This window comes from Cavia porcellus, unplaced genomic scaffold, assembly GCF_034190915.1.
Source record: "Cavia porcellus strain 051 isolate PalLab524CR breed Dunkin Hartley unplaced genomic scaffold, mCavPor4.1 scaffold_1, whole genome shotgun sequence".
Taxonomy (NCBI): Eukaryota; Metazoa; Chordata; class Mammalia; order Rodentia; family Caviidae; genus Cavia; species Cavia porcellus.
In genome coordinates, this window is record NW_026947484.1 from 179,427,108 (window position 1) to 179,444,127 (window position 17,020).

Genomic DNA, 17,020 nt, shown 5'->3' on the forward strand with positions numbered 1-17,020 from the left:
TAGAGCAGATACAAATTTTTAAAAAGAGCATGGGAAAATGATGGAAACCATGAATGCCCAATACAGGAACGAAACAAAATAGAATCCATAAAACATGCAAGCTGATATCCAGGAGACTAAAAATTCCATTGAAAGTATCTGTAGCAGAATAAATTAATATGAAGCCAGAATCTCAGACATAGAAGACAGGCTTGTGGTTCGCAATCATGAAAGGTTTCTTAAAAATAGCTAGGTACCATGAGAAATCAATCCAGCAACTGTCAGATCATGCAAGAAGAACAAGATATATTGGAATGAATGAAAAGGAAGAGAGCACATATGATATTTTAAAACATCTGTTCACAAATGTCATGGCTGAAAATTTCCCAGACAGGGAAAAAGAATTTGAAATGCAGATAAGTGAGGCATATAGAATTCCAATTAGCCATGATTTAAAAAAAAAAAAAAGGCATATAATAGTCAAGATTCCAGAAATTCAACACATGAACAGAATATTAAAAGCTGTTAGAGAATAGAAACCAACCACCAATAAAAGAAAGCCTATCAATCATAACTTTTTTTTTTTTTTGTCTTTTTTGAGATGGGGTCTTGCCATGCAGTTCAAGCTGGCCTTGCGCTCACTTTGTAGCCCAGGCTGGTCTCGAACTCGCAAGGATCCTCCCACCTCAGCCTCCTGAGTGCTGGGATTACAGGCGTGAGCCACCACGCCCAGCTATCCTAACTGACTTTTCAACACAAACCCTCAAGTCAAGGAGAGCTTAAAATATTTCAAGCCTTGAAAGAAAACAACCTCCAACCCAGGTTGATGTACTCTGCAAACCTCTTTCAAAGTTGATGGGGAAATAAGATACTTCCATGATGAAGAGCACCTGAGGAAATTCATGCCCACCAAGCCAGCACTCCAGAGTGTTCTGAAGCACATTCTAGAGATAAAAAGGACTACAACTCCATGACCCCCAAAAGGATACACCCACTAGGCAGCCAAACAAACAGGTAGGGGGCAGGGGAGCCAACAGCAGGAAAATTAACAATATGGTAGTCTCCATAGTGGGAAGAACACATGTTAGAGTTAGTTTTTCCTAAGGAAAAGTGTTGAAGTAATCAACATAAAATGATTGTCTATTTTGTTCCACACCACCCCCACCACCTCTTACTCTTGTCTAATTCTTAGGGTAAATACTACAGCTGTGAAGTTGTTCAGTCAGCAAATAGACACAGTAGAGGGGGATATGCAGGGTGTTTAATGCAACAGAAATGAATGTGCTGGCTCAACTCCCTGTGTGTAAGATGTGCACCCAGCTCACAAGCTAAAGCATCAGCCGCCACAGCAGCCATGTCTCCTCAGTCAGAAGCACCGTCTGAAGAGGAAGAAAGGCCCGTGTTCCTCGTACTCAGAGCGGCGCACCCACAACGGCTGGAAACCCTGCAACGAGGCCAGAATGGAGCCGCCAGTCCACACCGCGGTGTCTCTCTCCGGCAGCACGTTGATGTGTGGGCAGTCATTGGGACACATGCTGCTCAGCTCCTTCTGCAGACGGTTGGGGAAACCTCTGAGCATGGTGCTGCCCCCGCAGAGCAGGATATTCCCCATGAGGTCTCGCTTGAGGGCGATGTCGCACTTGTTGAGGCAGGACACTGTCTGGGTGTGGAGGCCCAGTTGCATGGACTTGATGAGAGACGGTTTGAAGAACATTTCAGAGCAGAGGAACCTCTCATGGCACAGGTGGATCTCCTTCCCGTCAGGGAGTGTGTACCGGATGTCATGCTCACTGGGAGGAACTTTCTTTTCTTCGATGGGGTCCATGGCCACAAAGCAGCACTTTTGCTTGATGTCCTCCACGATGCTCACCTGTTCCTCAGTGAAGTGTAGCCCCACATTGTCCAGCAGGCTCATCAGGTAGGCGGTCAGGTCAGAGCCTGCGTAGTCTAGCCTTCCCGTGATGCTGGGCAGTGGGTAACCCTCATAGATGGGGACCACATAGGACACTCCATGGCCCACCTCCACCACCAGGCCGGAGGTCCTTCCGTAGGAGTACATGGACAGGCGGGACTGGTAGGCGATGTGCATGGCGGGCGTGCTGAAGCTTTCGAACAGCATCTCGGCATACTTCTCCCTGTTGGTGTGCGGGCTCAGGGGTGGGTCTGAAACCAAGACTGCGTGCTCCTCTGGGGCGATCTTCATCTCTTGCCGGAAGAGATATTCCCAGATATCGTGCACCGTATCCCAGTCCACGATGATTCCATGTCGCAGAGGATTAACTAGTTTGAGACGAACCTCAGGGTTGAGGAGCTCCTGCCCCACGAATGTCTCCTTGCGATTCTTCCCAGTTTTGGCGGTCTCCATGTAGGGCTTGCCCACTATGGTTGAGATCATGTGACTGGGCCTCGGCAGGCCAGCAAAACCACATTTGCAGTAACCAGTGCCAAGGTCCACGACCACCGCTTTGGTTTCCTCTACCCTGGGCTTCTGTCTGGGCTCTGCTGATTTGACAGGCTCCTCTGGCTCTGCATCATTATGGCCAACCCGCACTGCCCGCTTGGCAGGGCCGTCCTTTATGGAGGCCGTCTGGAAGGCCTGAGTCTGCGGGGATGCCAGGTCATCTGCTTTCTTAGTGAGCCCCTCCCTGGTGTTTGCTGCCTGTGGTGCCCACATGCTGTCAAGAGCCATATGCTCTCAGAAAGTTCTTCGGCCCCAGTGGCTTCAAGGTAAGGCCTAAATCAGAGGACAACTTGAGAATTCCCCAACAATGACATCATTGATTATGACATAATCCAGTGACCAGGGCATTCTGGATCCTGGAAACCTTTGTCTTGGAATAGTGTCTATTTAGGGTATTGTTTTTGGAATGGCTACCCTTTTCTCCAAATTTTATAATTAGAAATTAGAAATTAGAATTCTAATTATAGTTTAGAATTACATGTTCATTCAGTTATTATATACTGAGTGCCTGTGACATACAAAGCAGCTGGGAAACAGCGCTGGGGGAAAATCTGACTTTGTAAAGCTTATATTCTGGTTGATGGATAGATAGGAGGAAGACAGACGTGTATGTTAAACAAAAGGAAAGTGTTTAGAGTGAAAAAAATAGAAAAACAGGATAGGCAGGGTGGCAGTGCTAGTGTGGCCTGCCAAGGTCCCCTGACATAACAGTGGCAGTTGTGTGAAAACCTCGAAGAGGCAAAGAGGGCGCCACATGCTGCTGATGTGTTAGGACAGGGGCCATCAGAATGTAGCCAGACCCAGTCCACAGCTTATGGTTGAATATAAACTTAGCAGAACACAGCCACACGCCTTCACTTTCATGTGACCCACAGCTGTTTTCCTAATACGACAGCAGTCACTGCGACAAAAATTGTACGTTCCAAAATTGCAGATGAAACGAATGAGTACTGGTACTTCGCAAAAGAAGTTTGCTGACTCTAGGTTAAAGAACTGGCAAAACAATCAGTGTGGCAGGTGGGAGGAGCCAGAAAAAGTCAAGTTGGAAGATGCAATGGGGGCAGGGGGAAAAGCATGGCTGAGTCTCAAATAATTGGAATAAAAATAAACCATCTAACTGCTGGTCATTTATAAATTAGCTACTGCCGGAAGTTACAGCCTCCTGCCAGGCTCTACCTGTATGAAAGAGCCAAGTCCTTCTTATTTATGAGTTTTAAACTTTAAAAGCACCATGACACAGTCCATTCCTGTTTTCAGAAATACATCCGCACTTATTGGGAGAGGCAGCGTGCAGAACAGCCTGGACTCTGGAGTCGTAGAGAGCTGAGTTCAAATCACAGACCCATCATTTGCTAACTGAGTTTACTAACCACGCTAAGCCTGTTTTCTAAGTCTTAAAATGAGAGATACTTTTCTTCATAAGATTAGTGTAATGATTATATGAGAAAGCCAATTTTGCTTACTTCGGAGATGATTAGTAAAGGAAAAGGGATGAGAAATAGTTTTACAGAGAAACTTAGCACCCAGTCCTGTAATTTGCCAAAAGTAAAGGACTTCTACCTACACAGCCTAAAGCCTTTATGCTAAAAATATCATCTACTTCCTCTTACGCTCTTCCATGATAGGTAAAGGATACAGTAAAAGATATATATCCATTTAAATACACTCTCTATATATTTTTGCATCTCCAGCTCCCACCTGACCTTGTGGACCATTGCAAAGACTCCGGCCCTGCCGTGTGAGGTTAGAAAGCCCAGGCTTTTGAGCACAGAACTGACATTATCTGACAGATTTTCATAGGATGCATTGCCACTGTAGTGACTGTGCTAAGCTCTTCTCACTTTGGATGCTAAGGTGGACATTTAGGACAATCTAATGAGGAATTATTTCTGGACATGCATTTGTACACTTGCCCATCCTTCATTAGGTCCCGGGATAGGCAGATATTACAGAATCCCGCTGATGAGAACGTTCAAGCCCACAATGCATGGATCCCCCAGGGATGTCTGGGCAGGAATGGCCAGGCTGTCCTACCACAGCTTCCTGCCTGGTTGTGCTGTGGACACTTTGATGATGAAGTAGAAATCCTGACCTAACTGCAGCCATTTTTTAAAAAATAATGCTGCAGTCATTTTTGTCCTCTGCCAATGAACTCAGCTAAATTAATATGACTTGTCATCAAATTGATACTTCTGTTGTTAAAACAACTTGCTGCACAACTATGCTCATCACTATGGTCATCACCAGATATCCATTGTATCCTGGCCGCCAGCAAAGGCTTATCTTGTCCTTGTAACTTCTGTTTACCACCTTAAAAATAAGATAAACTCTATGACTGCCACCTCAGACTTTGGACATTACTCCTCTGGGGTCCACTAGCATTAATAAAATTTCTTTTCTTCTGAGCTCCCTGGCTACAGATGATTCAGTTTTTCCTGCAACAGTGAGACCTAACAGGAGTCTCTAGAGGCTGCTGAGACACTTGTGTCTCATCTCTAGCTGGACAAATTGGTGTTGACAGCGGCCACACTCAGGGTGCCAGAATGCAGCACCTCGGAGAGCCCAGGGCTCTTCGCTACAATGAGGGGCGTTCATTGCAGTGAAATTAATTGAAGCACCTGGTACAGGGCTCAAATACTGTTCACTGTCAAGAAGCAAGGGAGAAAGCATTACCAGTGACAAGGGTTCAGGCTTGGATCTGTAAGAGGTGGGAGCAGTAACCTCTGACGCCCCACTCTGGTTGGATTTCTAAAACTGTTGGCCACCCTGGAACAGACCGTAGTAGAAGAAGGAGGGGGGAATGACAAGATCCAACCCTCCCCAGCTGTGGGAATGAATGGACCAGCCCCAGTGATGTCACAGGCCTAGGTGGTTGCCAAGGCGCTGTTGGGAGAAACCGCTCATTTCCCCCCTGGAGCTAGAGGATGTGGATGTGAGGAGGTAGGAAGGGAAGGCAGATGGCGACCAAGAATAGCCCTAGCCCCACGCCCATGGGCACAGCTCAGGGGGACCCTGGACAGGTAGGGACACTGCCAGGGCCCGACGCTGGCATCAGGAACACTCAGCAGAAAAAGCCCGGGAAGGAGCACAACCTCAAGGCGCTGATCATTGACCTGGGTTCCCAGTACTGTAAGTGTGGCTACGGGGGAGAGCCGCGGCCCACCTACTTCATCTCCTCCACTGTGGGCAAGCGCCATCCTGAGGCGACGGCGGATGCCGGTGACACCCGCAAGGAAACCTACGTGGGCCACGAGCTGCTCAACATAGAGGCGCCCCTGAAGCTGGTCAACCCGCTGAAGCACGGCGTCGTGGTGGACTGGGACTGCGTCCAGAGCATCTGGGAGTACATCTTCTACACGGCCATGAAGATCTGCCCCGAGGAGCACCCCGTGCTGGTCTCCGACCCCCCGCTCAGCCCCACCAGCAACCGAGAGAAGTACGCGGAGCTGCTGTTCGAGACCTTCGGCATCCCCGCCATGCACGTGACGTCCCAGGCGCTGCTCTCCGTCTACTCCTACGGCAGGACCACGGGGCTGGTGGTGGAGAGCGGGCACAGCGTCTCGCACGTGGTGCCCATCTCCCAGGGCGACGTGCTCCCGGGCCTCACCTGCCGCGCTGACTACGCGGGCAGCGACCTCACCAACTACCTGATGCAGCTGCTCAACGAGGGCGGCCACAAGTTCACGGACGACCATCTGCACATCATAGAGCACATCAAGAAGAAATGCTGCTACGCGGCCCTCCTGCCGGAAGAGGAGCAGCTGGGCCTGGAGGAGCTGCGCTTGGACTATGAACTCCCCGACGGCAAGATTATCACCATCAGCCAGGAGCGCTTTCGCTGCTCCGAGATGCTCTTCAAGCCCTCCCTGGTGGGCTGCAGCCAGCCCAGCCTCCCTGCGCTCACAGCTGCTTGCCTGGACCGCTGCGAGGAAGCGGGCTTCAGGGAGGAGATGGCCATCAACGTGCTGCTGTGCGGCGGCTGCACCATGCTGGACGGCTTCCCCGAACGCTTCCAGAGGGAGCTGAGCCTCCTGTGCCCCGAGGACAGCCCCATTGTGGCCGCTGGTCCCGAGAGGAAGACCTCCGTGTGGACTGGCGGCTCCATTCTGGCCTCCTTGGAGGCCTTTCAGCAGCTCTGGGTCAGCAAGGAAGAGTTCGAGGAGCGGGGCAGTGCAGCCATCTACATCAAATGCTGAGGGGCAGGCCCCCCGACAGGCAGGCCTCGTGGGCAGCGGCCACGGCCACTCTATACATTTGCAGAATTTAACATAAAATTATATTGTGCGGTGGCTTTTGTCTGCGCTGGATTTCTTAGTCTAATCTGATAGCAGGTGGTGGGAAGTTGGGCTAAAGTATCTGTGCCTTTGGTTCTGCTGGGTAGGGGAGTAGTGGGATGTGGGGTTGGGATTGGGGGTTGGGGGGACTCCCCTCCCACACATAACACTGAGCCTCCTTTCTCTGCCCACTTCAGAGGGCACTTTCATCTTAGGGCTTAAGAGTGTGGCTTCCTGCTCCATTAGCTCCTCTTCCAGGAGCAAAACCTGACTCCACACACTCCACATAGCTTGCTCAACCTTCTGTCAAGGAGCATGGGGTGGTTCCACTCGCCTAGCACAGGGCACCCCTTGGTGGGTTGGAGGAAGAGCAGGGTCAGATATCTGACTTCAGATATCTGGTCTTTCTGGGTCCAGTGCTGAGGGCTGCAGACTTGAGGAATAAGAACAATCAGTATCACCTTAGGCCCTGCTTCCTAGTCTTTCCCCATTGCCCAGAATCAGGCTCTGGTCTGAAGTTTGAGTACTTTGGTGCTTGTTGGGCCTAGGTACTGGGCACACAATTCAGGCTCTTCCCTACCCACAAAGGTCACAGACAGGAAGCCAATCCACTGGCCAGTAGATGTGTTTGGCCACCACAGTGTATAAACTTTCTTGGTGATTATGGATTCTTTCTGTGGGTTCTCAGGTTTCTAAAGTCTCTGCCACATGAATGTCTTCATAAATATCTGCTATTTCAACTTAACTTCTGTTTAACTGGTATTCATTTCTGTTGTTTGCAACCCAAAGAACTTGACTAATATTGATTTTAAAGAACTCATAAGCTACAGAGGGGAAACAGGCTTGTAAAGGGGAAAGAAATATACCTTCATACCTCAAGCAGCAAGAGCTGCATGTGAGCCCTCTTGTCCATGCTGGTATCGAAGACTGCTGCAAACCAGATCTGTATATCTACCTCTTCCCCTTCTACTGTCTCTAGTCACAACAACTATTGCTTCACAGCTAGTAATCTCTCAAAACACCCCTTGTGTGCCAGGCACTGCTAATGCACCATGCAACTCAGTCCTTGACATGAACTTATTTAAGCCAAACACAAGCATGGCAGAAAATTTGATTGTCATGGGAAAATGTGAGTCAGTGACTTCTAGCCTAAGACGACCCATTGACGACATGTGCTCATCTTCTCCCTCCTGTATAAGATGCCATCAAACTGACAGAGAATGCAAATGTATAATCTCACGCAAGTGAAGATGACATAGGAACCACAGGAGGCTGAGAGATTTCACCTGGTTCTGGAAGAAGGCACATATCTGCAGGAAAGGAGCAGGCCAGGAAGCCTGCAGCTGGGACTGTGAAGGGTGCTTCCTGCAGAGCTAGGCTACTTCCTGTCCTGCAAATGGAGAGGTTTGGGACTTTGGAAAAGCCAAGCCAGGAGGGAGGGACATTGGAGAGGTGTGTGAGAATGAAAACAGTCCGGGGGGAGAGCTGATAACTAATGGCCTTTTTTTTGGAAGCTTATGGATAGTGTGTATCAGCTTTTTTTTTTTGGGGGGGGGGTACCGGGGATCAAACTCACGATGTGAGCTTGCAAGGCAGGCACTTATGCCGCTGAGCTAAATCCCCACCCAGCCTAGTGTATCAACTTCTATATGTGCAAATACATTCCTCAGGAAAAGAATTGAATTCTCCCTCTAAAGATGCTGCTAATAGATGGAAGAGGCAAGAGAGAAGAGCAAAGGGCAAATTATAAACTCTCTCTGCATCCCTAGGTCCCTTCTCCAAGTCACACCATGGTAGAGCTGAGATTCCCGAGGTGGAAGAGTTGGTGCCTCCATTTGCTGCTTCCTCCTTCCCAGCATCCCCTACTTTCTGCAGGGGCATCAGAGGTAGTCCTAGGCCAGAGCATATGATTTAGATTAGGCCAGTCAGGGAGAGCTCCCTGACTATAATGTTTGGCTCTAAACACATGACTCACACACACCTTTTACTTGAAAGGTTTTTGAGCAGCAAGGGCTGTGTCCTAGAACTGCTGGGACAACATTTGTGCCCCGGATGGAAGCCAGCTTAAAGTCCCAACAAGGATTGTGGAGCTCAGAGTATCTCAGCAAAACACAGCTCATTCCCTAATGAAAGGGAACATCTGATCAAAGCCATGCTTTGAGTAGCCCCACTGGTTCCCTGAGACAGTGCATACAACCTCTTTTGAACCAGATCAAGCAAGTAGTTTGTTGCTTGCAGTGTGAGCATTCTGCCTAGCTTGGGTTTTCCTTCTCAGTGAGAACATTCCTTAAGTGATTTTGCATGGCTGAGGGTTATGGAGAGCCATACATTTGGAGAGGCCTTCTCTCTCTCTCTCTCTCTCTCTCTGTGTGTGTGTGTGTGTGTGTGTGTGTGTGTGTGTGTGTGACCCAGGAATCGAACTCAGGACCTCATGCTTGCTAGGCAGGCACTGCACTGCTGAGCTATATCCCTGACACTGTAGAGGCCTCTTGGAATTGAAGTATTGAGGCCACCACTTCATTTTTTCCTTAGCAAAGAAGTGATTACAGATGTAGAATTTTTATCAATGTATCAGAGGATGTCAGATATTACAACATATTACCACTGAGATGGGAGATCTGAGCTAACACTGGTCCTTTCTCTTGTGTATTTACTTAGGTATTGGTCCCTGAGATTAGATTTGCAGTGTCTCGTGGGCAGCGTGAGGGCTTGGTTTCCTTATTCCCAGTGCGGAGCAGTGTGCAGGGCGGGTGCTCAGTCCAGTCTGTGGGTGGAAGTTACAGGCACTGGCCTCTGGAACCTGACACTGCTGCGGTGCTCACTCCGCCTTCCCTGTTCCTCATCCAAGGTTTTGTTTGCCCCTTCAGCTTGTTCCTTTCTGTCCTTAATTGAGTATTTTGTCCAATTTAGTATTTGATCCTCATTGCTTTCTTTCCTTAGGATATTTATCCAGTGCCACAACTATAATCAATGAACCACCCCTAATCATGCACGTTTCTCCTTCCTGTCTTTTAAAATCTCAGCAAAGCTTTGTGTTTTTTGGGCCTTCTTTCTACTTTAATATCCTACTATTTCATTAAGATCCTACTTAAGAGCTGGACGTGGTAGCACAGGTCTGTAATCCCAGTGTTTGGGAGGCTGAGGCAGGAGGATCACCATGAGTTTGAGGCTAGTCTGGGCTACCTAGTAAAACCCTGTCCTAAAAAAAAGAGATCCTATTTAAATCATGATATGTGATTAAGATACTTAAGTACTTACTTAAACATTGTAATACTGTATTTAATATTTGTAATATTACATTAGATAATATATATAGTATTATATTGCAATACTATAGTGTTTCATTAAGATGTAAACATTTACTTACATATCACTGTGTGTCCAACATTCTCCAAATCCTATGCTCACCAGTGCTCCAAACCTGTCTCTCCCTGCCCCTTTCAGATCTCTTCATCCTGCAGCGCAGTCACTCACAGAGTCTTCCCCAAACTCAGGGCCCATGAGACAGCATCAGCACAGTCATTCCTGAGGCCACCGATAACTGCTGAATTTTGTCTTTGACATGCTTCAAGATTCCTTCCTTCCTATAGCGTGTATAAACTTTCGCAAGATCACTGAGTAGTTCTCCCCATTTGCAGTCTCCAGTCCCCCGGAAGACCTGTCTGCTGCATTAATTTATGTCACACACTGTGTCCCTCACATCTGCCTGACCCCATTATATCCAGCCTTGATCCTCAAGGGCCTGTTTCAATATATATTCTTATTTCCATGAAAGCCTCCCTAATCCCTTCAGCCATTTAGCTATTTTACAAGAAGCCAAGAGGGTGTTGCGTTCACTGAGCTCCTGCTTAATGTTCTTGGCACTGTGCTGGGTACTCTGCGTGTTTGCTGTTTAATTTCACAATCTTATGAGGAAGCTGTTACTATTCCCAAGTTTATAAATGGGAAAACAAAAACTCATAAGAGTTTTGAGCCTAAGCATCTTGCCTAAAACCCAAAGCTCAAACATGAATAGCATTTAAATTCTTCCTCCAGTTTACCTATGAAATTATTTTGGAAAAAATTATTTTGAGAAACAAGTTTTCCCCTTTATGGGAGAGGAACAGGAAAGGTAAGGTCTTCTAATATTGTATTGAAATATTAATTTTTCAAGCCCAAGCAATGTTTTGTTTTAACGTTAGAAGAAAAGCCATGCTGCTCATGATAGAAAGAGGTATAAGGAAACAGAAAAGGAAATACCTATGAAATCTATGAGTTTTACTTTCATTGTGGTTTTCATCATGATTTGTGGGTGGAGGGGTAAAAAGGAGTTATGAGTATTTCCTCCCATTTTATAGATGAGAACATTGAGACTTGGAGCAGTTAAGAGTTGTCCAAGTTTATCCACCTGGTATAAATCAAAATCTTGAGCCAAGTCAAAGTTTTGTAATTCCAAAATCCCTTTTGCCTTTTGTTTCCTATGTATCTGCAAAGCATGTCTTTTCCAATTAAAAATTCACTAAAATTGCTTTCAAATAATGAACGACAAGATACAATTTCAGAACCCTCATGTCGTGCCTGAGATTTCTGGAGACATGAGCAGGTATTAGAGTAACACCGAGCGGTGAGCTCCTACTAGGTGCTGACACACGACAAGAGGTCTGTTACCCTCACAGCCTTTTTAGTAAGCCTGGTTTCTCTCTATCCAATGTTTATTTCCAAAGTTTCTCTCAGGGCTATTTGTCTAAAGCACTTTTGAGAAATTAACTTTATTGCAGTACAATCCATGAAGGGGTTTCTGTTTGATAGGCAGATGTACATACATGCACACTTATATGAGAGTGACCATGGAAGGAATATTAACACCCACACGAATCAGCATATGGAACAAATCCACCTGTCACCCCCAGCTTGTTTAAGGGGTGGGGCAGGAGAAATGGGCAGCAGAATCATCTAGGGAGCTAGCTTTAAAAACAGACATAACCCCCACGGACCTTCATTCCTACCTTCCTTCCAGAGATTTTGATTTGGTAATCTGGAGAGAAAACTAGGAACCCATATTTAAAAAGTTGCATGTGTGCTTCTAACAGACACTCTTATTTAACCAGTTGCCCAGAAGAGCCCATACTGAACACAACAGAAATGTTTAGAAGTAAAGAAGGGACTGACGCAGGTTAAGGGTGTTTAAGATGCTGTTCCCCTCCCTGGGAGCAGGGCCACTTTTACCACCCAGCCAAGCTCCCTTGGCCAGCTGTCGCCTTCGCCAGGACATGGTTTTGGCTCTTGGATGTTGTGCTTTGGACGCGTCTGCCTTGGCTTCTGTCATCTGCATTCCTCTGTAAACAGGACATGTTCTTCTCTGCATACGGGGTTCAGGCTTGGGCCTGCCACAGTCATGGAACACGTGCCTGGAGTATATAGGTCAGATTTATTGCTCAGAGTCACTTCGCTTTGCATTTGCTAGTCCTTGATTTTTTATTTTCCTGTCTTTCCAGAGCTCTGCAGGATCCTGAGTGTACTGGCTCTCAGCCATTCAATGCTGTCTGCATGGTACAGCTTTTATAAAAATCTCAGTCCTGCTCACCTGGAATTAAATCAGAATGTCCAGGGTGAAGTAGAAGCCAGGGTGAAGTGAAGGTCTGATTGAAAAGGCCCCAAGCAGTTCTGATGTGTAGCCCAGCTGAGAACCTTCACTGTCAGAAACCTAGCCCATTAGTCTAGAACATTGTAACTTTCCTGAGGTGCTCCAAAAGCTTCTGAAAAAGAGTTCCATTACTCCCGGTTTTTGCATTTGTATAACTATGTGAAATAACAATTAGGAACCCAATGAGTCATAGTAAAAGTAATAGTTTTGGGAAATCAGGCAAGAAAAATAAAGTTTTAAGAATAACCCTTGTGCCAAGCATAGTGGTGCACACCTGTAATCCCAGCACTCAGGAGGCTGATCCACGAGGATCACTGTGAGTTTGAGACCAACCTGGCCTATATAAGCAAGTTCAAAGCCAATCTGTACTACATAATAAGACTCTGCATCAAAAAACAAAACAAAAAAATTCTTGCATGATTGCAGATACAGAAATCAAGAGTAAACAAGTCTTGATAAAAAGAATGGAGACATCATGCCCAGTACCCTCTACTAGATCCGTGATGTCAGGACGGAATCTTGTGTGAGAAGCTGATCTTATGCCTCTAGCCCATTCCATAGAAGTAAGTGCCATGTTCGGAGTCTCGGGGGATTGTCAGTGGTTATAGTGACAAGCCATACCTTCATCCCCACCCAGCATCAGTGCGAGGAAACACGGAGAGAGTGATGAGGTTAGCTGAGACATCCTCTTGTCCTCTTGTCACTGTGTTACTGTGGGGCTCAGTGGGGAGCTGACTCACACTCCCCTCTAGGAAAGAAGGAGGTGCTGGGAGTCAGTGACAAGCTGTTGCTAGGAAAGTGTTAATAGGGCCTTCGAGAAAGCTGAATTTCCACCAATCATTGGCAACAAGGTGGTGTGAATTGGTGCCTCACTTTTGCCAGGCAGCGAAAGCTGAATTTCCCTGCCCATCTGGCCATTAAGCTCTGCCTTTGTAGGGGGACATCCAAGGAAAAAGCACTAAATAAGATTCAGAGTCTTATAATTTAATATTCCAAGTGGTGAGGCTTTGGTTAAATGTCATTTGTCATTGTAATTAAGGAACTGGCCTCATATAAATGGATGTCTGGCCTTTGTCCTCAACACCTAAGAGGTAATTTATGTCATTCCTTGTAAGAATGCCTTTGTTAGGCCAGGTTAGGCTGGTTATATCCAAGAGCTATAGGGTGACAGCACAGTGTGCTGGAAGGACCAACAATATGATTTAGAATAGGGACTTCAGGTCACACGATATCAGATAACTTAGAGGCTGAGACAAGCCGTGTGGAAAACTGATCAGTCAATTATGCCTGCAGGATGGAGCCCCAATAGAAACACCAAACCACAGCACAGGAAAATGTTTTCTATTGGCAGTTTTTGGATGTCATCACATACTGATGCCAGGAGAGTAATGCTTCCTGACTCCAAAGGAAGAAGATGGTGGAAACTTTGAGCTTGGGCCATATTCATGAATTTAATAGATTTTGGTGAGTTTGAGGAGGCATTCAAGTGCAATTTTGTTTCAGGAGTCTGAACAGTTTTCCTCAGCTCATGAGTGCTGGGGACTTCTGGGAAGATGGTGCAGTGGTGAACAGCAGAGAAACAGTCTCTAAGGGATTCAGGGTCCAGAGGCCAGAATATAGCAATGTGAGGAAGAGAAGGGAAGTGGGTCCCTGGGACCCAGCAAAGATCTAAAGTGAGAACTGAAGCCCATAGTAAGATAGAAGACAAAGACCTCAAAGCAGAAGGAGGTGACAAGCAGCACTTCCTCCCTAAGCCAAGACTCTGGGAGGGGTGGCTTGAACCTGCAGGTGCACAGAGACTGCTGTCAACCTCAGTGGGCTCCACAGAGAAAGGCCCCAGTGGAATGGAGCAGTAGGTGCAGCAGACTGCAATGGCTGATGAGTTAGTTATTCAGGGTCAGACATCCCCCACGAGAGGGTGATTGCCCTTTTAGGGGTCAACTGAACTGAGACTCACAGCAGCTTCAGGCTGGCTATGTCTAGTGGCTCCCAGTGCCAGGATGAGGCAAAACCAAATTCAGATCTGCACGAGTCATACACAGTGTTGCAGGCTAAACCAACTGAGTGCCAGCCTCACAGCCAGAAACCAACCTGTACTTCAGAGGAACTAAAGGCGCAGGCTTGCTGGGATTATCCACTACCCCACTGTGAATCTATACCTGACTTCCTAGGATTAATCAACATGGTCCCCTGGGCTCTGTCTACTCTATCAATGATAGCAGAGATGTGCTCTGAAGTGGACATTTCTTCTTCTTCTTCTTTTTAAAACTTTTTTTTCATTTTTATTTTGTTTTCCTTTGGTTTTTGCTTGTTTTTATGTAAGTGTGAAAATTGTTTCTAACTTTTTGTTGCTCTTCTGTCCTTGTTTTTAATTCTTCCTTCTCTCTTTAGCAGTTTCCCAAAGTTAATGCAATCTTCCTCTAGCCTTGCTTTTAATCTCTTCCTTTTCTTCTATTTCTTATTTACATTTTATTTTAAAGAGAAAAAAAATATGAAACAAAATAAAGCAATGGGAATGATACTGGATTTAAAAAACAAGACAGCAGCAAATCAACCATAGTTACTATAATGCACATTGTCATCCTCTAAATAAATGATTGGACCACAGAAACAGGCATACAAAGTCAATCAAACAGTGCAAACAGCTGTTTCTTTACTTCATTTTCCATCATTTCAGAAATTTCAGATGTGTGGCTTCTAATTTCCTCTATGTCTATGTCTCCTGGGTGAGATTCTGGGTGAGATATAGGCATGCAAAATTAATGAAACACTATAAGCACTAAATTGTCTCTTCAGTTGCTAATGCTTTGGAGATTTCAGGTGTGTAAATTCTAATTTATTTTGTGTCTGTGCCTTCTGGACTTGATCTGGGTGGGCTGGAGGTCTGAGACTGTACCCTGCTCTTTTGTCTTGACACTTTCCTGTGTTCCTTTGGATCAGCTGAGTCTCGTGTGTTTCCTGCCTTGCTGCCCATCCTGCTGTGTAGGGGATGAGGCTAAGACTTGGGTTGTTCCAATCTGAGGTTCCTGGGGTGGTAGAGAGGTTCAGGGCAGCTTCTCACTGGTACTCCTCCAGTGATGGCAGAACCCTGGGGGTGTGATTTCCTCTTCTCTGGGCCACAGTGATGGGTTCATTGGGAGGCATGGCTTCTTCTCGAGGACTGCAGCAGTGGGCTCACCAGGGGCTTGGCCTTCTCTCCTCCAGGACTGCAGTGGCAGGCTCACAGCGGCAGTGGCCTCCCTTTCTCCAGGCCTGAGACAGTGGGCTTGTTGGTGGACATGGCTTCTTCTCCTCCAGGCTCACTGAGGAGAAAGTTGTTTCTCTCTAATGATTTGACTGTAACATTTCTGAATTTCTGAAATGGCCAACAGACCATAGAAAGATACCACCTTAGACTCCTGCTTGAAACCAGTGACTTCAGAAAACTACTGGCCTTGACTCAGGGCCATCCATCTTCTATTTCTCTACCACCACAACCCTTTTATATTTCCTCTCCCAAGGGTAATATTGCTGTAATGAGGGCATATATTTATTGTATACAGTTTTTTTTGGCTTGTTTTGGCCTTTATGATATAACCGCCAATCTAGTTCATATGGTTATAGGTGGCAAATTAATTGTCACCACAATTTGTCATTCTCTAGGCTGTGTTTGATGCTATTGCTATTGCTGATTGCACTACTTTAGGCAAAGTGACATAATTGTCCTAATTAGTTGTTCTTCCTGGTATGACAAGACAGAGGGTCACAAATAATACTATCAGCCAGTGCCAAAGAACTGAGGGCTAGACCAAATAGACAGCAACTTCTCATCCCCAACGAAGTGAAGAGGTAAGATCTTGAAACAGACTCAAAACCACAGTGCTAGCTGCATCTGAAAGGCGTCTCTGAGCAGTAGTCACTTCTTAATTTATTTAATAAATAGTGGGAGATGTGAAGAAAATGTTCAAATGTGAAGGAGAACAAGGGAGGAGAAAGGGGGAAAGGAAAGAAGGACAAGAAAAAAAAACAATAGAAGAAAAAATGGAAACAAAGCTTTTGTAAATAAAGAGGGGAAGAAAGCTTGCAGGGAGAGGAATGGGGAAAAATGAAGCAGGTTGTATCATGTACAGGCACAATTTACCTATGATGAACGTTACCATTATGTGTATCTAAAACGTCCCAATAAAAAAGGAAGAAAATTTGACAAAAAATAGAAGCTATAAAAATAAACACATGGAAATTATAGAATTGGAAAAAATAGTCTAGAATTTTAAAAGCTCACTGGATGGACGCTGTATAAGATAGACTTTATTATAAAGTTGAAGGTAAATCAATATAATGTACCTTGTAGGAACTTGTTAAGCTTTAGATCAAGAAAGTCCCTTCAGGTGTCCCTTGCCCTCAGAGGCAGGGCTTTCAGAAGGTGATTTAACTAGGTGGTAACAGAAGACTTGCTCTTAGGTGGCAGGGTCTGGTCTAAGAGTGGGATTGTGGGGAGGGGCGATCCTGGAAGGGTGTGTCTCTCTCGCTCAGTGACAAAGAAAGTGACTAACATAGTACTGAACACAGAGATAATAGTTTTAAAAATGAATAGAGTCCCATGGGTCTGTGGGATAATAGCAGCACAATTAACATTCATATCATCACATCCCAAAATGGAGGGAAAAGGAAAAAGTGACCCTAAAATTGTGTTCAAAGAAATAA

General features: G+C 46.0%; 2 protein-coding genes and 1 non-coding gene across 3 annotated transcripts; 1 reads left to right on the plus strand and 2 right to left on the minus strand.

The window, feature by feature from the left end:
- Positions 1-1,226: 1,226 nt before the first annotated feature.
- Actl7a (actin like 7A) lies at positions 1,227-5,236 on the minus strand. Its single transcript, XM_003463777.2, has 2 exons — positions 5,114-5,236; positions 1,227-2,713 (listed from the first exon to the last, which is right to left on the minus strand). Exon 2 carries the CDS (start codon positions 2,666-2,668, stop codon positions 1,346-1,348), a length of 1,323 nt encoding a protein of 440 aa, XP_003463825.2. The 5' UTR covers positions 2,669-2,713; positions 5,114-5,236; the 3' UTR covers positions 1,227-1,345.
- Positions 5,237-5,281: 45 nt separating this feature from the next.
- Actl7b (actin like 7B) lies at positions 5,282-6,729 on the plus strand. The gene has a single exon (XM_003463776.5). The coding sequence runs from the start codon at positions 5,398-5,400 to the stop codon at positions 6,634-6,636; it is 1,239 nt and encodes a 412-aa protein (XP_003463824.1). The 5' UTR covers positions 5,282-5,397; the 3' UTR covers positions 6,637-6,729.
- An 8,920-nt stretch (positions 6,730-15,649) lies between these two features.
- LOC111755211 (small nucleolar RNA SNORA2/SNORA34 family) lies at positions 15,650-15,786 on the minus strand. The gene has a single exon (XR_002789783.1). It is a non-coding gene; the product is annotated as a small nucleolar RNA SNORA2/SNORA34 family (small nucleolar RNA).
- Between the last annotated feature and the right edge of the window lie 1,234 nt (positions 15,787-17,020).

Excerpts from the sequence above, each read along its gene's own strand:
- Actl7a (XM_003463777.2), bottom strand. The coding sequence starts at position 2,668 with ATGGCTCTTGACAGCATGTGGGCACCACAGGCAGCAAACACCAGGGAG.
- Actl7b (XM_003463776.5), top strand. The coding sequence starts at position 5,398 with ATGGCGACCAAGAATAGCCCTAGCCCCACGCCCATGGGCACAGCTCAG.